This window comes from Euprymna scolopes, chromosome 19 (assembly GCF_053919585.1).
Source record: "Euprymna scolopes isolate OS-2025 chromosome 19, ASM5391958v1, whole genome shotgun sequence".
In the NCBI taxonomy this organism is placed as follows: Eukaryota; Metazoa; Mollusca; class Cephalopoda; order Sepiida; family Sepiolidae; genus Euprymna; species Euprymna scolopes.
Genome location: NC_136500.1, coordinates 35,814,393 through 35,838,174, shown reverse-complemented (window position 1 = coordinate 35,838,174; position 23,782 = coordinate 35,814,393). Strand labels below are relative to the sequence as shown.

At 32.8% G+C, this 23,782-nt stretch overlaps 2 protein-coding genes across 8 annotated transcripts in view; one reads left to right on the top strand and one right to left on the bottom strand.

Moving 5' to 3' along the window:
• Nucleotides 1-14,174, top strand: part of LOC145303523 (dual specificity mitogen-activated protein kinase kinase 4-like) — an 84,130-nt gene extending 69,956 nt beyond the window's left edge. For all 7 annotated transcript variants that reach the window (XM_080144975.1, XM_080144969.1, XM_080144970.1 and 4 more), the window contains 4 exons: nt 950-1,027; nt 2,989-3,134; nt 3,261-3,306; nt 12,471-14,174. In XM_080144975.1, the coding sequence (XP_080001101.1) occupies nt 950-1,027; nt 2,989-3,134; nt 3,261-3,306; nt 12,471-12,581 (381 nt within the window). In that variant the 3' untranslated portion in view covers nt 12,582-14,174. The remainder of the gene's footprint in view (nt 1-949; nt 1,028-2,988; nt 3,135-3,260; nt 3,307-12,470) is intronic.
• A 5,889-nt stretch (nt 14,175-20,063) lies between these two features.
• LOC145303522 (26S proteasome non-ATPase regulatory subunit 12-like) overlaps nt 20,064-23,782 on the bottom strand; it is a 58,499-nt gene continuing 54,780 nt past the window's right edge. Inside the window, exons 11-12 of the mRNA XM_080144967.1 lie at nt 21,400-21,477; nt 20,064-20,458 (exon numbers count right to left, since the gene is read on the bottom strand). Coding sequence (XP_080001093.1) covers nt 20,249-20,458; nt 21,400-21,477 — 288 coding nt within the window. The 3' untranslated portion in view covers nt 20,064-20,248. The remainder of the gene's footprint in view (nt 20,459-21,399; nt 21,478-23,782) is intronic.

Genomic DNA, 23,782 nt, shown 5'->3' with positions numbered 1-23,782 from the left:
AAAATACAATCAAATTCTACCACTTTTGATTTTTATTTTCTAAAGTGTCTAAACTTTAAGCTTAAGGATCGTAAGAAGAAATTGAAATTTAGGGAATCTTATCCCATTGATGTCTAATAACTATACATAAATTTGATGCAAATCTGAAATATTTCAATTTTTTTAAATAGACAGTTGGGCTCATATTTTGTCCCCTAAAATCGCCCTAAATACAGAAGAAATTGAAAATAGGAGAATATTTATTTGTTGATGTATAATACCTCTTTGCATAAAATTTATTAAGACCAAATATATTATCCATCCTCATGCTTAGCAGTCATATTTCAAAATTCATAATTGGTTTATAATTTATCGATGGATCCTGTATATCTGTATATATCTATAAAAATGATAATGTGTGTGTGAGGACACTTCTCAACCTATATACTCAACAAATTTTTGATCTACAGACTTGAAATTTGGTATATAGGGTATTCAGACATATGGAAAACTTTTTAATCGGTTTTCATCAAAAAAATAGGGCTGCTAAGGGATTAAAATTCAAAAATTGATACTTGGATTTTTATCTGTTTGTCAACTGTTTCACAAGGTTTGAAAACGCTTTTTAAAGATGGTGTCAACTTGTCTAATGGCTAGCTTGATACGATCTTGACTCACTGTCTTTAGGTTTTAGTTTCAATCTCAGCTCAAGTATTTTTTTTTTTTAATTACAAGAAATGAACTCTTTAGAAAAAACAATACATGTCTCAGTTTCTTTCTATATTTTTTTTTACTTCATTCTTTTTTTTTTTTAAGTTATACCAGGCAATGCTGGGTATATCTAGTGAACATATAAGTGTATACACATACTTAAGTTTATATATAGATATTAACTGAAAATGGAATTAATATTTACTACATTACTCTCGTGCTTCCATGTTTGAAAATATATATCGCTTTTGCTTTTCAGCCTGAGAGAATTGATCCACGTGCATCAAGTCGAGGATACGATGTTCGATCTGACGTGTGGAGTCTTGGAATAACATTAGTAAGTGCCATAAAACTTTTCGCTTTTTATACTTTCTTGAGACCATAGAATCACGCTAAATAATTGTCTGAGTATTGGGAAAAAAAAATGATACAAAAATTTTCATTGCAAAAAAATTTTCTCGTTTTCTGTAAGGCTTTACTTACAATTTTTATCATCCTTACTCTTTCAGTATTGATTCAAAGCAAACCATTTTTTCCTAGGGTAAATGATTCGATGCCCTCCCACCTCCTTGCAAGACAACTTGCAAGTGGGGAGGGCATCGAATCATACGTAATCTCCCTTTCTCATAATGTTTCTCAGTACTAGGGTTTATACTTGAATCTTTGAGGCAGACAGTCAAGGAGTTGACTCCAGGCATCACCAGACTTCTGCACACCACAGTTCACAAATGACTGCTGTGATTCACAAATGCAAGCAATAATTTATTATGAACTGTTTAAAAAATAGTTACACAAGTAAGGCATACAAGTAGCTATGTTTGGGTTGTTGCTCTCTGGGTTATAGTTAGCTAACATATTTTTCTAACTTCCGGTGTAGCACTAACGGAAGCGGTGACAAGACAAATCAGTTCCTTCACTTTTATTGTTCTTCGATATTTCTATCAGTCATTTTTTATAGTCATCTGCCAGAATTGGCAGTGGAGAATCGAAGCCAACTATTTTAGGAATATTATGTATTGGATACATTTTGTTTTTGTGATATTTGAAATTTTGTTATTTTGATTTCAATAATTTTATTTATATACTCTCATAAACATATGTTTCTTATATGATTTCAAATAAAAAACTGAATTTTTAAAATAAAAATAAACAACTTATTTTTATGATTTCATAAACATATTTCTTATAAAATTTTAAATAAAATAAAAAAATTTATTTTTTTTAATTTTGTTATTAAAAGTGCAAATAAAGATTGTGTTATTTTTATCTTTTTATAATTTTGTTAATTTTTATTGTACACTTTTCAATATCATCCTTTTCTTTTTTTATTTCAATAAACGCTTCACATCAGAAATACTGGAGAACAATAAAAGTGAAGGAACAGATGTGCATTGTCACTGCTTCCGGTAGCGCTATGTCGGTAATTAGGAAGTACATTAGCTGACTATAACTGTTCTATCCAGCGATCCATCCCCCATCCATCCAGCGCGGCAGCAGCCGAGATTAAAATCACTACACAAGTTTCTAGTGTAATTCATATCTTGTCGGTAGCTGATTACTTGATGCTTTGCCAAGGCTATCAATTTTTTATTGTGACGCCTTCACTAGACGAAGTGCCTACCACAGATTAACAGAGTCCCATCTACCCTCGGGAGAAGGATAGACCGTGCCAGTTTCTCAACCTGGTATTTTATTTCGTGGTACATACAGCGCCTCACCTTCCCAAATGGTCTCCCATCTGGTACTAGCCAGGCTCAACATTGCTTAACTTCGATGATCTGGGGAGAATTGGTGTGCCGTGATATGTACCGTATATGTCAACCAATATGTGCAACTGTTCTCCATTATATATAAATTGTGCTGATTTAAGTAACCATTAACCAATAGTAAGATAGGTATAATAATTAGGGTTGTGACAACAGCATATTCTTTGCATTTTTTGACTCTCAAGTATATATCCAACACAGACACACTAAATCAACTGAGAATCACATCCATCTATATAAAAATGTATAAGATATTAACGGATATATACTCAAGAGGCAAAAGAATGAAAAGAATATTCTGTTGTCACAGCCCTAGTGATATTCATTTAAATCAGATATAAAAATGTTAAGGCAATAGAAACAACTTCCTTGTTTTGAATAAGTAATTAAAAAAAATATTTAAAAAAATAAGTTAAATGAAGAGGTCAGATATTTTGGCAGTGAGAATTCATTCTTTTTCTAATCTAAGACATGCATACTTAACTATTTTAAAACTCAATAGTTACAAAATGTTTAAAAACGATATTTGCAGATGGAATTATCAACTGGCCGGTTCCCATACCCCAAATGGGACAGTGTGTTTGACCAGCTTACTCAAGTTGTTCAGGGGCCACCGCCCAGTCTTCGAACGTACGATGCCAAGTATTCAGATGAATTTAAAAGTTTTCTCTACACATGGTAAGTAAACGTTACAATTCCAGTCTGCACATTTTCCTTTTCTTGTGCGTTTTAGTTATTTAGAAATTCTTGGGAAAATTTATCCTTCGATCAGTTATATTTTACTTTCTTTTCCTTCTGTTCCAGTTTAATAAAAGATGAAAGAAGAAGGCCAAAATATGCAAAACTGCTCGTGAGTCTATTTTCTTTTTATGTTCAAAAACATGTCTTTCTTTCATAAAATGATTTTACTTCAAAAATTATTTATTTTTATTTTTCAATACTTTTTCCGATGTAGTCAAACAAATCATGTATTCTTATCTATGAATCTCCCTCCGTCTCTCTTTCTCCTTTCATCTCTCTCTATCTGTCTCTCTCTTTCTATCCAGCCATCAATCTCTGTCTCTCTCTCCTTCCCTCTGCCTCTCTCTGCATCTTTCTCTCTCTCTCCCTCCCTCCATCTCTCTATCCCTCATTCTCCATTTCTCTCTCTCTCTGTTACTCCCTCTCTCTCCACTTCTTTCATTCCCTCTTCATCCTTCTCTCTTGTTCTCCTCGCCCTGTCACTGGGGCATTAGAATACACTGGCTGCCCCTCTGCAAAGAGTAAAAGTTCCTCAATGGGGCAACCTGTTGACTGTGGGTGGCAACCCGTAATGTCTAAGGACGGGATCCTGGTGGTTGAGCAGATCACGTTCAAGGTCCTTTTAGGATATGAGATGCAACGCACTACTTTGGCCCTGACTTGGGCTAAGACGGGTGGTTGGATAGGCCCAATCCAATCAATCGGTTGGTCATGACTAGCACTAAATCAGACAAACACAACAAGGAAATACATTCACACTTCCCACATTAGACAATAAACTGATTTAGTAAGCTGTGGCTGAAGGATTAATCAACTTGCTGAAGAATGGATAAAAAAACGTCTGGAGAACTGACATCTTTTATAGAAACGAGGCCATTAGAAAACACAAAGGAAACACGAGTGCTTCAGTCCATCAGCAGGATGAGTATACTTCTGTATCCTTGTTGCATTGGGGCGAATGGGTTCCCCCCCTCCAACACTTCCCATACAGGGCTCCGATGCAGGTGGGGAACAGGGGAAATGAAAAATCCAAAATATATAAATGTCAAATAAAAATTCTCAAAAAAGAAACCATCGTAAAGTTTCAGATAAATCTAGTTCAGATTTAGAAACAGAATCTCTAAATCTAAATTAAAAGCTTCCTTATTTTATAATTATAGAAGCAACCGAAGGAGAACTGATGACAAGTGTTTCCCTTCAAAATAGAGAAAATGTTTTCAAACATCATGTTCAAGAAACTAAATAACGGCACATGGAAGTAGAAAGGCAAAAACATATAGTAGAAATATTCAAATAGAAACTTTTTAACAACTAAAATGTAAAAATCTACCCCCCACAAAACGCTGAATACCAGTTAAGGAGTAATCAGGAGTTCAGAATTATCTCTGTGCTCCTTGAAAAAAATCAAGACTAACTTGAGAAACCAAAATGTTATTGATGTAAAAAAAAATCCAAATTAAAAGATATGGTGAAACTATCAATACAAACTCCTACATCCTAACTTTTAACACCCATCAAATCCCAAGTGACATCTAAATAAGGTATGAAAAAAATGAACACCGAACCATACATACCAAACCCCCTCAGATGCTACAACTGCCACAGGTACGGACATCATCGACACCAGTGCATATGCTCTCCAGTATGCCTGAGGTGTGGAGAAAATGAGATCTATACAGATTGCCAAAAAGAGCCAAAATGTACTGTCAAAAAGGCCATAGTGCAAACTCAAAAGTATATGACAAATGGAAGAAAGAAAAAGAAATTACTAAAATAAAATATACCAAAAATATAACTTTCCAAGAAGCTCATAACCTAACGGAAAATACAAGATATTCTGAAATAACAAAAAAAAACATACAGCATACCACTTGACCAAATAACCAAACAACAAAAGCAAATTCATCAAACATCAAAATATTATGAAATTGCTCAATGAAATAAGAGAACTAATGGAAGAGTTAATAAAAAAACTATAAAACAAATCAACATTGAAAATAAAAATTACGAAACTGAACAAAACTCCCAAGCCAAAACTAAACTCAAAAGACCCATAAAACCTCAAAGTGCAACAACATCCATAGAAACAACCGCCTCTCACCGAGAAAAAAAAAAGACACCAAAAATCGCCCATGAAGGAAAAGGAAACAAATCACCAACCAATAAAGTTAAAACCAAAATAAACAAACCACATTCATCTTCCAGGCCAAGAGACTCAATCCAAAACAGATTTGAGGAAATGGGCATGGAAGATTGAAGATCAGACAACAACGACTAACAAAAAAAAAAAAAATACATAAAATCAAACCATAACCCAAAAAAATCATCCAATGGAACTGCCAGGGCCTAAAACCTAACATAAATGATCTATTACTTCTAACAAACCATCAACCAGCCATCATATGTCTCCAAGAAACCTTTTTAAAAGCTGAAGATAAAATAGATATAAAAACCTACAAACAATACAACCACATCCACAATACCCAACAGAGAGCCTCTGGAGGAGTATCTATTCTTATTAGAAATAATATCCCACAAAGCAAAATAAATCTAAAAACTAATATTCAAGCCATTGCTACAACAGCCACACTACACAGAACTATAAATATCTGCACTAATTACATCCCAACCCAGGATCCAATAGACGAAGTAGAGCTGAGTTAAATAATAAATTAGTTACCTAAACCCTTCTTACTGTTAGGTGGCTTTAATAGTCACAACAATATATGGGGATCTGCATACTTGGATAAGAAAGGAAAAAAATTCTTGAAAAAATTATTAACGACAATGACTTGTGCATATTAAACTCTAAATCCAACACATACTTTCATTCCGCTTCAGGCACCTACTCAGTACTAGATCTATCATTGTGTGACTCCACTATCTTCATGGACTACAACTGGAAGGTTCTAGAAGATTCATGGGGTAGCAACCATTTTCCATCTTATTGTGTATTTTCGTATGCATTATTATTGCTTCATAATTATTTGGACAATTTTAAGTATTATATCATTTAAAAATATTCTAAAACAGCTACTCTTCAGACAGACAAATAGACTACTTACACATATATGAATACATTCATAATCACTATTTTTAGAGAACAAGCAGAATATCTGAGTTATCACAAAATAAGAATCTATTTGATAAAAATAAGGATTATTATAATGAAGCTTTAATTAGATCTTACTAATAAGGAAAAATCAAATAAAGGAGGTGAATAATAAATTTAAGCAGAACAAACTACACAATATCATATAAAATGGCAATGAAAGGAAGAAGAAATATAAAGAATAAAAATAGGTATAAAAATAATGAGAATAAAAGAATGAAATTATAAATAATAAAGAAGCCTATAATAGTAATAATATTATTAAGAATAAGAAAAATAGATGCAAACAGCAAGTTTGGTTTAATCCTCCTTCCAGCAAGCATATACAAAATAATATCCCTAAAGAGTTTTACAAATAATTGATAAGAACTTCCCCTCAGAAAATAAATTAAGTAAAATACTTAATAAGAACACAGTAAAACTTTCATTCTTAATTACTGCCAATCTAAGTAATACTATAATATGTTCTAATGATAAAATAAACAAAATAGTGAATAATAATAGGATTGAATCAAGTGAAATAAATTTGGAGTAAAATGTAACTGCAGAATACCTAAGGAATGTCCATTGGAGGTCAATTGCTTAATTTTTGAAATAATATACAAATGTGAATCCAAGGTGGATAATAGTAAAAAGATATACCTAGGAAGAACTGAATGTTTTTTTAAGGACAAATACTGAAATCATTTTGCATTTTTTTAAATTGGATCAGAGAATGAACCAAATAAGAATGAGGATAATGATAAAAATAAGGATAGAACAAAAATAATTATTAAAAATAAGAAGAGAAACACAGCTGCATTAGGTGATTGGGTTAGGGAATTATGTAAGAATAAAAAAGATTTTGAATTAAAATGGTCAATAGCAAATAAAGCTAGAAAGTATAAACCGAGTGAATCAAAAAGATGTAATCTATGTTTACTTGATGCATACCACGTAGTGAATTCAAAAGAGGAAAGTTTAAACAAAAAGTTAGATGTTATACAAAGCTGTTTTCATAGAAATAAATTATTAAAGTAATTTTAATTTTAATAATAGCTATGGATAAAATAAAACCCGGGTAATTTCAATAACACAAAGATTAGGATAGGTTAAAATAAATTTAATCAAATTATAAAATTGAGAAGTTGAACTGAGATTATTATAAAGAAAATAATTTTAGAATTATAAGTTTAAAATGAAATGAGGGTGATTAATAAATAAGTCTAAATATCAAATTATGAATGCATGGAATCTTGATAAATTGGTAAAAATTGACTAAATAGTTATCTTCCTTTAAAGGTAAGGATTTTGCAGTAATAATAAATTAAAATACTTGGATAATGATAAGAATTGAAAAAATAAATTTAAATTATTGGCATAATCAGTATGGGATGAAAATTAATATTTAAATTAACCTTATAATTACAATTCCTTAAGAAATAAAATTTTAAGCATTAATTATCAGCAGATCGTAGAATGTAAATAAAGTTTGTACGAAACTATCAGAGATTGTGGAAGAAATAATTGAGCATATAAGTATATAATTTATAGGGGTGGATTACTATTTGGAAATAAATCAATTAAATTAGGAATAAAAATACTTATTAAAATAAAAAAAAAACCTACAAAAGATTAAATTAATATTAAAATAGATAATTGGTTGAAATATCGTCTAAAAAGTAGAAATACGAAAATAGGGCAATTACTAAATACAAAGACTATTGAAAAATAAAAACCAAAATGAAAATATGTGTAGTTAGGTTCAACTGCTTGTTCTCTAAAAATAGAAATTATGAATGTATTGATATATGTGTAGTGTACTTTGAGTGTGAAGAGTTGCTGTTTTGGAATATTTTTAAATGATATAATTAAAATTGTCTAAACAGTTATGAAAAAAAATTGTAACGCATCAGAAAATACACAATGTAATGATCTCATTTTATATTTTGTTGCCTTGATTTTTGCAAAAATATTATATGATCGATTATGAAAACTGATAATCATGAAGCTTAATTAATTGAGTAAATTAATTTTGACTTTGATTTTATTGGTATTTTTTCTTTTCTTTTTTTTTTTTTCTTTTTTTTTTTTTTACATTTTCACCCCAAACAAGGCACATTGCCACATAAGCTACTGGGGTACTATGTAGGAAGTTGAGCAGTAAGATGTCGGTTCACGTTACACTTGAACTTCTGCATGTCAGTACAGTTGGGGAATCAGGGAGCCGGAATGGAATTCCAAAATCTAATGGTCCTGGGGAAGACACTACTGGAGTAGAAAGCTCTCTTACATCTAGGGATCTCCACTATGTAGGGGTGGGATTTAGCTGTTTGTTTGTCGGGTTTGTTGAGGGCATTTCTGTCGTGGGGGCACAAGTGCTTGCAGTTCGTCAGAGCATTCACCATTAAAATCCTTGTGGAACAGGCAGAGGGATGCAACATTTCATCGGTGGGACAGAGGCTGAAGCTTAGATGACAGTTCAGGACCTATCAGGTTGGAAACTCTCTTTTGGACCTTGTCTAGGAGCGAGAGTCTAGTGGTAGATGCACCAGCCCAAATATGACAACAATACTCCATACATGGGCGAATGGTGGCCTTATAGAGGTATAGGATACTTTCGGGCGTTAGTATCTTTCTAGCACAGTAGAGAGAACCTGCCTTCTTCGCAGCGGTCCTGGCAAGGCTCTCAATGTAATTGTTCCAACTCATGTTTCCTGTGAACATTAGGTCGAGGAGTTTAAGGGAAGTTCTTTCAGGTAATGCGTTCTTGGCCATTGCTATTGGTGGTAGAGAGGGTTTCTTGTAATTATTGGAGGAAACAAGCTTAGTCTTGGCGGCATTGAATGTGACCATCCATTTTTGTCCCCATTCCATTACAGATTGGAAGTCATCCTTTAGTGTTTCTACCATTTCCTTAGATATGTGTTCATTTGTTTTCCTGTCGTGCCTGTTATAGAGCATGGTGTCATTAGCATATATACCCATCTCCGAGGCAATTTTGTCAGGGAGGTCATTTATGAATATTAGAAAAAATAAAGGTCCAAGGATAGACCCCTGGGGCACTCCCACATTTATATCATATTGTTTGGATCTACGACCGTCGAGGACAACCTGGATTTTTCTCTTATCTAAGAAGGATTTAATTATGTTTAGTATTCGTCCAGTTATACCGTATGATCTGATTTTCCTGAGAAGACTTTCATACCATACCCTGTCAAAAGCCTAAGATATATCTAGAGTTACCGCTCTACCCTTCCCAGCTTTGTCCAGTGAATGGTATATACGTTCAGAGATTACAGTTAGGATATCTGCTGTGGAACGGGCTTGACTAAATCCATATTGTTGGTCGGTCAGAAGTTTAGCATCTGTAAGGTGATGGACTAGAGCTTGGTTAATTATGGGCTCAAATATTTTGACGAAAAGTGGAAGTAGGCTAATGGAGTGATAATTTAATGGGTTAGTTCTTTCACTGGAATTCTTGAACACTGATACCACAGAAGCAGTTTTCCAGCAGTCCGGAAAGCAAGCTTCATTAAGGCATTTGTTGTAAAGTTTGGAGAGAACTGGAGCTACTTCGGCGGAGCATTTTTTTAATAGCACAGCCGGGATGCGATCATGTCCACATGCTTTATTAAATATTAAATTCTTTATTAGAACAATAGAATATTTAAGAATCATTAATTAGATTTTATTTCTTTTATTACCTGTTGTCATCAGGTTTAATTCATTCGTTAATAATTATTCTCGGACAGTTGATTGACCAGTTTTACTGTCACATCATAAAAGTAAATGGTGAACATGATTTAGGAGTTTGTTTTGATGAAACCAAATATGATTGTTAGATTTTAATACATCAGCGACAAATGGAATAATTGGATCGTTGGAAATACAAGGTTCCTTCAATAAGTTCCCAGACTTTTTTTATACAGGCATTTAAAATTATAGATTCTCGAAAATTTTATGTTATTGCTATATATTTTAGGAGATGATTTTAGGTTCAAATAAACAACTACAATAGGAATTGGAATACACTACTAAAGCCTGATTGTCTCAGCTGGTGAATTTCAAAAATGTAGTCTGGACATGAGGACACTGTAGAAGAACGATTTGCAATAAAATTCTGTTTTAAACTTGGAAAACTGCCACGGAAACGTATGGAATGCTTCAGAGTGCTTTTGGACCATCTTGCATGAATTTAGCATCAGTTTTTGAGTGACATAAGAGATTCAAGAAACGCAGGGAGTCTGTGAGGGATGATGAGAGGTGTGGGAGAAGTTAAAACACCAGAATTGATCAACCAAATAAAGAATTTTATGGATAAGGACTGTCATGTGTCTATAGTGGAAAGTGTACACACAATTATTCATGAGGAACTGAAGATACGGGAGATTTGCACAAAGTTTGTCCCAAGGATGCTCAGAGAAGATCAGAAAGAAAAACGTCATGACAACAGGGAGATGGTCGAGCTGATCAGTTTAGATCCTGCAGATTTTGATGCTCTGGTGATCTGCGATGAAACCATAACCCAGAGACCAAGTGACTGTTCCCAGGGAAAGCATGCTGGCTCTCGCAGACCCAAGAAGGCAAGACAGACCAAATCCATCCAGAAATTTATGATGATCCCTTTTTTTTAACAGCATGGGCATGATCTACATGCACTGGGTTTCCACTGCACAGGCAGCCAACAAGGAATTCTATGTTGGATTTTAAGGAAGTTCAGGAAGAGTTTCCGTCAAAAGAAGCCAAAACTCTTCAAATCAGGTCAGTGGTATTTCCACTTCGACAATGCACCAGTCCACAACTCCATCCTTGTCACAGACTATTTGACCAAGATGGGCATCAAAGCAGTTCCTCACCCTCCCTATCATCCAGACCTTGCTCCCTGTGACTTTTGGTTATTCCTTAAACTCAACGAAAACCTTACAGGCTGTCATTATGAGACAATTGAGGAGATTAAAGAGGCTGTGACACACTCAAACTCTAGAACTTCCATGAGGCCTTCCAGAAGTTGTTGGGATGGTACAACAAGTGCATTGCAGCTGGAGGAGATTACTTTGGAGGGGACTAGATAAAAGTGCCCGTATGAAAAAAATTTGGAAACTTATTTAAGGTACCTCCTATTATTTTATGAGAGCCAAATGTTATTTTCAATATAAAACTCTAAGACTCAGTTGAGGAATTTCGTAATTCCTACAACTACATACCTAGAAAATGGAGCTATTAAATGTGTATAGGACAAGAAGAGAAAAAGCCATCTTAGTAGAAGTTAGTGTCCCCAATGATTCTTGGTTAAACAGAGCTGAGAGGGAGAAGATAACGAAATACCAACGTCTTATTATGACATGAAAAGAAACTGGAATCTTAAGATCTCCATCATTCCAGTTATTATAGAAACAACCGGACATATTAAAAAAGAATTTCTAAAACTACCTGACAAATATACCTGATGAACCAAGTGCAAGAAAGATTCAAACAATTGCACTTAAAGGGAATGATTAGAATCTTAAAAAGATCTTTCAGCTTGAATGTATGGGATAGCAGGTGAATGTCTGGCATCCAGTAGGATGCCTCATCTCCAGCTAGAACAAAATAAGAAAATTAAAAAAAAAAAAAAAAGTTTAGGCATTTCTGACTATGGTGGACATTTGTTGAATATTTCCCTTCCATCTGAAACTTTGTCAATATTTATGAATAGAAATTAGCAAATGACCATTAATGGTATAGAACATTTTAAGATTGAATTGAATTCAGGAATTAATTTTCGCTCCATTTTGTAAACAGTATTTGCAAGAAAATAACTTGTATTGAAATCAAATAAAACTCGGTTTTTGTTTTTAAGTCATCTTTTCAAAATGTATTTGTATATTTGCAATAATGTCCCCTTTTTTTTTTTTTTCTATTTAAATATCTCCTCACTCCTCCTCATAAGGGCATGTTTAGACACAGTCAGTTTTTAATGTTGGGAAAATCCAGCTCTCCAAAAAGGGACATTCCGGATTTGAACAAACATTAAAATTGTCTCAATCTAAAAAAAAAAATTTCTTCTTCACTAACCAAGAATAGATGAAGTATAGTATTAGAACAGATACTACACTTTTCTCCTATGTTAATGCGTTTATTTTTTATTTTATTTTTTTTAATTTAAAAATTTTTAATCAATTTTTTCTGGTTTTATTCAGGACCACCCGTTCATTCGTCGCTATGAACAAGAGGACTTTGATGTGGCTTCTTATGTGTGCAATGTTATAGATCAATATTACGAAACACAAGCGCTGTCGACAGGATCTTAACAATGAGCCTTCTGCACCTTCTCATTCTCTTTCTCCCTAACTCTATTGAGAATGAAAAAGACAACAGCCTTTAATACACACACACAAACACAAACACACACACAAACAAATACAAACCCACACACACACACACACACCCTTAAAGGAAATGAGAATGAAATCACACTACTCTTCCACCCACCCGTTACCCCATCAAAAAAAAAACAAAAAAAAACTCATACTTGACATTTTTCTCTTTTGAGTTTTGCTTCTTGATGGACGATTCCTTCTGTAAGTTCAACACTCTGCCCTTGGTAAGGGAAGGTGTTACAGTTTTTGCAGCCCTGGGGCTTGCCACTTGACATACTGCACCACTGTGTTGGTTGCAGATTGTCCAAAAGCAATGCATCATGGATGATATGCAGAAAATAAACATCCATACATGACTACGTTTTTTTTTTTTTTTTTAACTGAACCAGTTGAATTTTTTCTTTAAAAATGAAAAAGGGTAATTATATAGAATAGTTAATACTCGAGAAATTATAAAGAAACAACTCACAAATGACTTATATCAAACATGATAGAAGTTAATTAGCTGATCTGGATTCTTTTTAATGTGCTGAAACTGTTTTTTTCTTTTAATTCAAAGGAGTCTTTACAACACAAAACAACAAAAAAAGAGATAGTCACCAATTACTTAATTATTACATGAAATTCTATTTATGCATAGTTTCTACATTTGGCATGATTGCATAGAATTTAAGACAAACACTTTCTAGCACATGGAAATAAGACTTGCCCTACTACTAACCCTAGGTTAGTGGCAAACCTCCCTCTGAATTTAGGGTTAGTAGTAGTTTATTCTTTTAGTTTTTTTTTACTATTTTATCAGGCATGATAATCTCCCTCCTCCAACAGTTTAGAAACAGGTGGACATCTTTTTTATGTGTTGTAAAGATAGCTTAATAAATAAATCAATCAAATTTTTAAATGAAAAACTTAACCGTTTCAGCATCTTGAAAGTATATAGATTGGTAGATCATTAAATTCTACTGTTTGATATACTATATCATTTGGGTTTTTTTGTTTTGTTTTTTTGTTGTTGTTTTTTTTTTTGTTGATTTTTTTTATTCTTTATTTAAAAAAAATTTTTTTTTACAATTTTCTAGACTATTAACTATTCTGCACTTTTGCTAAAAAAGTATCCATTATTATTATTATTATTATCTACGTGTCCCACTTTGAAACATCTCTAGCACACATGGCAGCAAAACGAAGAAAGAGTGAGAAAACGAAAAAGTACAAAGTAACGTTTATTTTATGCTTTTTAAGAACTAAAAAACGTTTTTCAAATCAAGAAAAATATCAAGTTAAAAAATTTATTAAAATTAAAAAAATAAACGAAAATTTTTAAAAATTTTTAGAAAAGAGAAAAAAAAAAAAGGTGAGGTGAAACTCTTTTCTTTATTTGGCCTTCTTATATTGGTCGTTATTTGTGAACTTGATACTTGAATTTACCAATTATGACAAAACCCTGACTCCTTTTAGGATTTAAAAATGAAAGCAAATAATCATTTTTCAAGTAGAAATCTCAATAAAAATTAATAAACATGATTTTTTTCCCCTTTATTTCAATGTTTCAGTCGACGTTTGTTCTTTTCTAAGAAAACTCTGGTGCTGGAATGAACTCTTATTTTCAGGCGGAAAAGAAAACTTTGTTAGTTCTTGTCCAGAATTTCTTCCATATTAAAAAAATAAAAATACAGAAAAATCTGCATGATGTATCTACCTGTGATAAAACAAAAACATATTCCAAAAATCATGTAAATTATCAATTAGTTTTATTTTTAAATAAGAAAATCAAGATTTATAAGTAACAGAAGTAACACCATTTTGAAAAACAAAGGGAGATAACTCAAATAAATAATTTTTATACATTTAATGGAAATTGAAGTATTACAACATAAATCTTGCAAGCTTTGAATTACCAAAGCTTGCAAGATTTATGTTGTAATACTTCAATTTCCATTAAATGTATAAAAATTATTTTCTTATTTAAAAATAAAACTATTTGAATAATTTACACAATTTTTGTTGTATCATGGATCTGTACATTATATATAGATTTTTATTATTTTTTTTAATATAGAGGGATCTCTGGACGAATCATCTTTTCTACATGGATTTATAAGTAACAGGAGAGCGGCTCTCTTGACCACCATTTTGAAAAACAATAATTTCTTTCATCATTTTTCTCTCGTATAAACCAAAATTCTGAAGAGATGAACTTTTTTTATATTTGCTTGTTTTGTTTTTTGTTTATTTTAATCCAATATCGTAACATTTAACAAATTTACTTTAATGTATCTTATCTTGTTCAATGGTGTGCACAATCCAAATAGAAACAATACATGATTCTACATAATGCAAATACATTTCAGACTTTTTTTTTTTTCCTCAAATTCCTGCACAATGCAGTTATTTTTCATCTTGCTTGTAAATCTATATACCTATAAAGTTTTTTTGTTTTTGTTTTCTAAAGCAATGGCTAAAACCTTAGAAAAGGGCCTCCAGTCTGTAATGGAACGGTGGCGTAAATGGATGGTAATTTTTTCTTTAACAAATACAAAAAAAACCTTAATCACTGATTCTCATGACAAATAACACCTTACCTGAGAGTTTATTGTTCAAACTCTTCAGCTTAGCATTCACAGGCAACATGAATTAGAACAAATACATTGAAGACATTGCTAAGTCGGCTGTAAAGTAGATGGGCTCCCTCTAGCATTCAAGAAAATTATTCGCACCTGTCAGGATCCTGTATCTCTACAAAGCTCATGTGTAGATTATTTTAGCCTCCTTTAAACTGATACATCTACAATTCGTCTCTCTTCGACGGGGCTCAAACAAGAGTCTCCAACCCATGTCTCATCGTCACAATGCTGCATCCCTGTGCCTGTTTTATAAGTAATTTAATGAAATGTGTTCTGGTGAGCTCATAGCACTTGTTCCCCCCCCCCCTCGATGTAAATACTCCAGACAAGCAGCAAAATCCCACACCTTCACTGCAGACATGCCTAGATGTTGAAAAGCTTTCTTATTTAATAGTTTTTCCCTTGAATTGTTACTTGGAATTTCCACCACTCTGCTTCCTTGACTGTATGAATATGCAGAAATTTAAATTTAACATGAACAAACACCTTGATGCTCAACTCCCTACATAGTGTCCTTGTAGATTTAGTCCCAAATAGCCTTCTATGTCCAAGTGGTAATATTGCTTATTTGGGGTGAATAAAAGTAAAACAATTAGAGCATGGGGTCCCTCACCACAAGTGAAAAATTTACTTTCACCATGACTAATGTTTATGCAAATTTTCAAAAATATCTAGGGCATATGCGAACAAATGAACAGACGAACGATTTTCAAGCAATTTTATTGCTTTAATGGCCCCTAGGGGGGCAACCAAAGTTATCCCGGAAAATCTGTTCTAGCTAAAATTTACTTTCACCATGTGCAAAAATTTCTTAAAATGCAAGGTTGAGAAAAGTGCAAACAAACATGAGTGAATTAATAGATCCAATCCTTCGTTTGTCAGGGGACAAAAATTCACTCAATGTTTCTAATACTTTCAAGATGATGTTAAATTGCTAATTGACAATATCATTAACCTTTATCCTTCAGTTGGCCTTTTGGTTGCCTGTAATATCTCTGCTTTTTCATAAGTTATCTTATATATGTATATAAACGAAAATGTGTGTTTGTGTATGTCCACAAAAGGCTTTTCAGTTGGTTCTCGCTCGGGTTGCTTATTCTTAAAACTTTTTATATCACCTCTGAATCATAATATTTACGAGTTAACAACGGAGGTCGCCTGTCTATTTAATTTGCGCGATTTTGAAAAGTTAAATATTCCACATTTTAGGATCGCCGCGTGTTGCTTTCTTTTTACGGTATAAAAAAAGTGAAACGCGAATCGAATATATGAATGTTGGCTCTGTCATATCAATTGCTTTATTACTCCTCCCCTAATAATAAACAGGGGAGCCGCTTTCCCCCCCCCCCAAAAAAAAAACAATCATTAAAAACTGCCCCGCACTAAAAGTATTCACTGCTGATTAGCCATTGCTTACGTCATCGTAACTCTCCCATGATGACCTCATTAAGTGGCCACATGTCAATCAAACCTTTTCAGCATCTTTCTTTCACTTTGCAGTAAAACTCAAGGTCAAACATCACACGACTTAACTCCTTGCACCTGGCCATTTCAATTTATAAGCGTTAACTTAACGTGCTTATCAATTCCTCTCCCCTTGTGTCTCGGCATTTTTTTCTCTTTCCTTTTCACCTTCGCGTCAAGGCTTCGGGGTTCAAGCCCACCTTACTACTAAAACTTTTTTTTTCTTTTACACCTCCAAACACCCGGCCATTGTTTTGGTCTACCCCCCTCCCTAACACCCACACCTACAAACACCCGGGCAACAAGACTCTAGATTTGACATAAGGGAAATCTTTTTAATCGGTTTTTTGCTAGAAATTTGGCTGTCAAGGGGTCAAAGTTCAACGATTTGACTTCTGAAAAGTCAACCAAACTCCTCTGCCAATTTTGAGTCTAAACACTTGAAATTTTAAATGTAGGTTACATTTTAATTTGATTTGAGCCTAAAATAATAAATGTTAAGGGGTCAAAGTTAAAAAAAAAAAATTTGACCTCTGCAGTCTCTACCAAATTACTGAATATCCGTTATGTATAAATTTCAAATGTTTACATCCAAATTTGGCTGAGTAGTTTGCTAGACACCGCAAAGGTCAAATCTTTTGAACTTTGACCCCTTCGCAACTCAAATTTTCGACTCAAATTAGGGCAAGCATTTTAATCAGTTTTGGGGTGAAAATTTGACAAAAGGTCAGTTGAAAGAGTTGACCATTGCTGATTCTTCCAAATTCCTCCCCCAATTTTGTGATAAAATACTTGAAATTTTAGATGTAGGTAACTTGGACATGGATAAAACTTTGTATTTTGATTTGAGACCAAAATAAATGTTAAGGGGTCAAAATTGGGGTAAAAGTTTTAAAAAATTAACCTCTGCAGTTTCTACAAAATTACTCAGAAAAATTTTGGTCTAAACATTGAAAATCTTAAAGTGTATTCACACGTAGGGCAAGTTATGAACAGTACATAGGACCCAAGCAAAGCCGGGCTGAACTGCTAGTTTATGTAATAAGGGACAAATTGGGCATGGGAAGTGTATGATATTATAGACGTGCTCCTGTGCTCCCCTCCCAATGTGGGGAGGAAAAAATAACAAGACAAGAGAAAATAAGTTTATCAGATAAATAAATGGGGTTAGTGGAAATGCAAACACATTCGAAGTTGTTCAACACCATACACAAAGGAGAGTTGAGGTGGATTTATAATGAAGGTGTGGCAGATGACAAAAACAAAAGGATCTGACGGAAATATATTTAGAGTTAGTTTTAGGATTGGCATGGAGCTTAAGAAGTTGGGAGTGCTCAGCAGATAGTCTTGGGCTTGCGACAATCAACAACAGTCGAATTGAGAACAGTTGTGACTTAGAATTCATGGAAGCCAGATCAGAAGGGCTTTTTGGAGATTGAGATGAGCTAACATCAACTGACGAACTCTGCCTCAACAAAAACTAAAATATGGATTAAGAAGAAAAGACTATTGAAACAATGTTGGGGTTGGCAATGGTGTCAAGCAGGGGCCACGTGATCACCAACTTGTGTCAAGATTTTTGCATTTCCTTATCTAAGAGTCACTCCTCTCAACATGGTCAAACCAATATAGCTGACTGTCAAGTGTGTATCTAGCTTTGATTTATTCAGCCTCACTAAATAGGGTATCAGAGCTGGTATGCTCGATCTGATCTGACTTGACATTGCATGTCCATCTAATCATTACAACAAAGACAGACAAGTAGGGGTTCAGCATTCCTTTTTATACAACACTCCTAACCCAGCTGCTATATATCCTTCCTTTTATAGTGAGAAAGAAAGCTCAAGATATTGGGACCAACAACAACAATTTGGAGTATTTATTAAAACTTATGAAAATTTCTTAGTTGTAGTCTTGTAGGAATTCTGACATATTTCCATTCTATGGATTTCCATCACAAATGTGAAAACTTCCTGCCAAAATTATTGTCCTATCTTTGAATAGAATGATTCTTAGCTAAGAAAGTGTATTTTAATTGAAATTTCATATTCAACACAGCAGTGACATCAAGGAGGTGATGGTAGCTAAGTGCACAGACTGACAAGTTTGAACCCAAACTGTTTCACAGAAACACCTTTACTTAGGGATGTTGGCATGCACCTGATGTTTTTCTAGAAATAATTCTAACTAGAAAGATAGGGGGAAACGAATGCCAACAGTAATTTGATTCATATGAAATGAATGATGCTCAACAACATCAGATAAAATTTTTTAAATTGCTTCACATACTATCTTTGACCAGAACATATACCACACTTTGATTATAGCCCGAAGATTAAGAAAATGCATTTAATTCAGATTGCTCATTCAACACAACAACGGAAATAACGGTGGTCAAATGGTTAACTATACAGACTGCCAAGTTTGAATCCAGTCTGTTCCACAGAAACACTTTCACTTAAGGATGTTGGCAACCTTCAAGTGATCCCTCCGTAAGTATCCAATGTCTTTTTAGAAAGATATTGTCATATAAACTCACTCAAACACAAGTCAACACGTGTATGTGTTCTTTGTCTAGAAACTTTAAAAATAGAATTGTTTGAAGATTTGGATAGATTTTTAGACATCTAAATAAGTTTCTTTACTTTTAATGCTTTGTTTTGAAACTAAATACAAAAAACAATTTACAGATTGGATCTAAATACAGAAGAACCCCGGAATACAGCATTAAAAATTAGTAACAAAATACAGTGCAATATAAAATACATGTGTATATAATCAAATAACAAAGCAAACACCCTAACCAGGGGCCAGAAAAAACTCCTATTCCACATCGTAACCTGAAAAAAAAAAAAAAAAAAAGTATCCTAGGGCCACTTTATCCTGGGTTCTACTGTACTCTAAGACATCAGATTAAAAAACAAATATATTGCACATTTTTAATGAAAATTTTTCATGTATATCCACAGTTAAAAATTGCTTTTAGTTTTTAAATTTGTAAATTAAATAAAATTTTTAACTTATTTGTAATCTACTTTTTGAGTTAGACAATCTTGAAAATTAGAATTTCTTTTTTTTGTGGTGGTGGTGGTGGTGGTGGGGGGTCTATAGATAAAATGAAATATATTGAAAGATATAAATCTGAAAATCCATGTCATAAATTTGGTGTTTAGGAATTATAGAAATTTAAAAGCAGCAAATCCTTTTTGATTCAATAAATATGTAAGCACATTGTTCTCAACAATAGTGGCGAATAACTGAGGGAAAACATTTAAAATATGGTGGAATGCAATTTCTCCTACCAAAAATTTCAAGAAAACAAAAAGTTTTTTTTTTAATTTTTATTATAAATTCAGCTGATCATTCAGTTTTAACAATAAAGTTGCCATAAACAATTTTGACTTCGAGCTAGAAGATGGCTGACAAGAAACTTGTTAAACTGATGAGTGGATGTAATTTTGCAGAGAAGAACAATTAAAAATGGCAGAGAGAAAATAAAATGGTCATGTTTCAATGTAATTTGTGCACCATTTCTTCCTTGGTGATGAGATGGTTGGTTTTGTTAACCAATTGCATCAGCGTGCTGATATTATGGGACCAATCATTCAAAATGTTGTTTGGATCCTTATGTTGACGGAAATTGATGATACCATCCAGGCGATCCATTTTGGCCTGAACGGTTTTGTTCACGACCAAATTGGAGAGGAATTCTTCAGTTTCCTGAAAAAAAACAAAAAAAACAATTCAAATATAATTGTGCTGAAAACAAATTCTTGCAATAAACAAAGAGAAATTTCAAAAAAGCATAAAATTATTTCAGCTTTGTAAACTGCAATTCTAGATTTCAAACTGTCAACTTTACAAACTAATGAACTTTTCAGGTTCACAATCAGATTCAAGAAATTCATATTTAAAGAAAACAAAAAAAAAACAAAAAGGAAACATTAAACCTTCACCTGTCTACATTTATTTGCTTTTTATGGGTTAATTTTTTTTTATAAAATAAAGTGGAAGTTATAAGATTGTTTTAAAATCTTATTTCCACTGGAACTAGAACTAGCATCCGCTTCTGGTATTTAGTATGCTATGAGTGTTTGGTTCAAATGGTTGACACCCATCAGGTTGCATGCAATCATATATAGTTTCGTACACACTGGAGCCATGTCTTTAAAATTCCCTAGTGCCCGAAATACTAAAAAATGTTAGTGTTGAAGCAAGAAGTAGCACGTTGTACATGGCCAAACCACCCAAGATGTCGGGCTTGTAAAGCAACCATGATTTCACCACTACAAAATTTCTGATGAAGCATGATTGATAGCATCGCTCAGTTTGCAACCTGAACATCCACCTGAACATGGTACAGTTATTATGTTGAAGCTATTGCAGATCAAAAGTATCATTGTTAAGCAACATAGCAAAGTAAATACAGGCAAAAAAAAAAAAACTTTGCCCTGTATATGGCATGTAATATATAGTGTATATGATGCTGATCTCTGCATCGTAATACTCAGGACAGGCAGAAAGTTAAAAGGATCAATTTAGAAATTAAAAAAAAAAAAAAACATAAAAGATTTACTTTTTTTTTTTTTTTTTTTTTTTTTAAAGGTAAACACAAGGCAAATGAAATGTATAAACTCGTAGAAAAATGAACAAATACTTACATCTTCTGATAAATCTAATAGTTGAGCCATACGACACATGCGAACTCGGGTGTAATATTTGGCCATCACACGAATGTTCTTAAAAAAAAAAAAAAAAAAAAAAATTAGAAGATCAAACATTTTTCCATTTTTTTTTTTTTGCTGAGAAGTAAAAGATGATAATTTATTAAGCGAAATCTGAAGATCTGGAAAATTAATATAAATAAAAAAACTGAAAACTCATGTTCAATTTGGAATCATGCATTATAAAACCCCATTTTTGTTTTTCGATTATCTTCCTTGATCTATAGTTGCGTATTGTTATATTGTATCACATTATTCATCAACCAATGAAAAACCGATAAAATTTATAAATGAAGCAGAATAAATTTATGCCATTTTTATTGTAAATCATTCTTTGTTTACTGAATCAAAACCAAAAATTTTCAAGTTATTAAAAATTTTTAATTTATTAATAAAGTAATATTCCAAAGATTATATAGATATTTAAACAGATTACAAAAAAGATTTACACATTGAAGGTCTCGGAATCATAACAAATAGTGCTTATTTTCTGATGCCAAAAACGATTCTTGTAATTGTTTATTTAGTTTGTTTCTGTTTAAAACTTATTTTCCATTATTGCTACTAAAGATAGAATGGTAAATGTGTATTGGTTTTAAGCTACAAATAAAATTAAAATGTATAAATCATCAACACGAGTTCATTTTTACATTAACAAAAATATATCACATGGATTTTTATGGTAATCAAAAGAACAACAACTCTATAACTAAATATTTAGTGATTTTGAAATAATCAGAATCTTCAAAAATTTTGGAATCGTCCCATCACTAATGCTATACATGTGACATTCCTGTCACGAGCGTTGCCAAATCACCTGACAATCAAGTGTCATCACCAGTGTCTAGACTTGCGGAGTGTGAGTCTAAACTATTTTAGAATCGCAACCTGGCAACAACCCATCATCCAATCAAATTAACCTGTTCATTTTGGGTATGTAGGTGTGCATGTGGAGATGCATGCCATGTGCGAGCAAAAGATTGAAGAAATTAAAATCAACCTTCTACAAGAAAGGATTATATTGACTCCAGTTGACCACCGAAAAAGGGCAAATGGAAATAAAACTGATAATGTTTATTCTTATGGAAACACTCTTGAAATAGAAGAGATAGAAAAGCAACCAACTTTTGTAATTGTTTCAATAAGACGTGAAACGAATCATTTTGTCAAAAGAGTCTAAAAGCCAACTCAAAAATCGGAAACTATCTTTATCTGTGAAAGATATGACTGGAGCACAGGTGCACATTTATCACAGCGTGCATGTCTACTCACGAGGACAGAATGCAATATATTGAATCCATTGAGGACAATGAATTCAATATATTTGAATATCGTGAATTCAACATATTCAAAGAAGGCGCCGTGCTGTTATGTATTTCAGAATCAAACATTTGTATAATCAGGAAAAGATTGAAGATAATTTTATCAGTTGTTTAACAAACCTGTTAGACTGTTCTTTTCTTCTGAGATTATACTTTGAACTTTGCATGACTTTAAAATTTGTGCACATTAATCCACATGGTGACCCGTATTTCTTTTTGTAGTCATGAGAACCTTGTATCTTGACAGTACGTCTTATAATCAAGAACTTTGAGTGACTTATTTCTCATCATTATCATGATTTCTATTATTCATTTTTCCCCCCCCCCCTTCGTTATTCCATTAATTTATATATATATATATATATATATATATATATGAAAAAAAATTATATATATATAAATTTATTTCATCCACGCTAGGATTCGTCAGGCTTATGCATAAGCCTGATGAATCCTAGCATGGATGAAATGCGGAATATTCTGTGTAGCTTAATTGCCATATATATTTTTATAACTTACTACCTAGTTCTACCTATGTATTGAGCACTGTTGAAGTAAATACTTAAAGTTCACGCATAAAATTATATTTTTGTATATTAATTTATGTGATTAAATGAAGTAGTCATATATATATATATATAAATAATCATTTTGACTATGAATCAGTGTTCTTCTTTCATTTGCCTTTACCGTTGATATGCATGCTTCTTATAAACCTGCCACTAACACTCCGAGTCATTGTTCAGAGAATATAAGGATCATTAATCTATACACAGCTTGGTATCAATATGGAGATTTTGTCCCCACTTGATGGGATAGAGCCGAGTGGCGATTTTTGCTGGTAGACTCCTCTACCCATGTTTATGCAGATTTTTGAGCAAAGATATAATAATATACATGTGTATGAGAGAGAGAGAGAGCAAAAACCCAAACAGCTGTTTGTATGCCTACTGTGCACAACTATTTTTTAACAGTTTATAATAAATTAATGGTGTTAT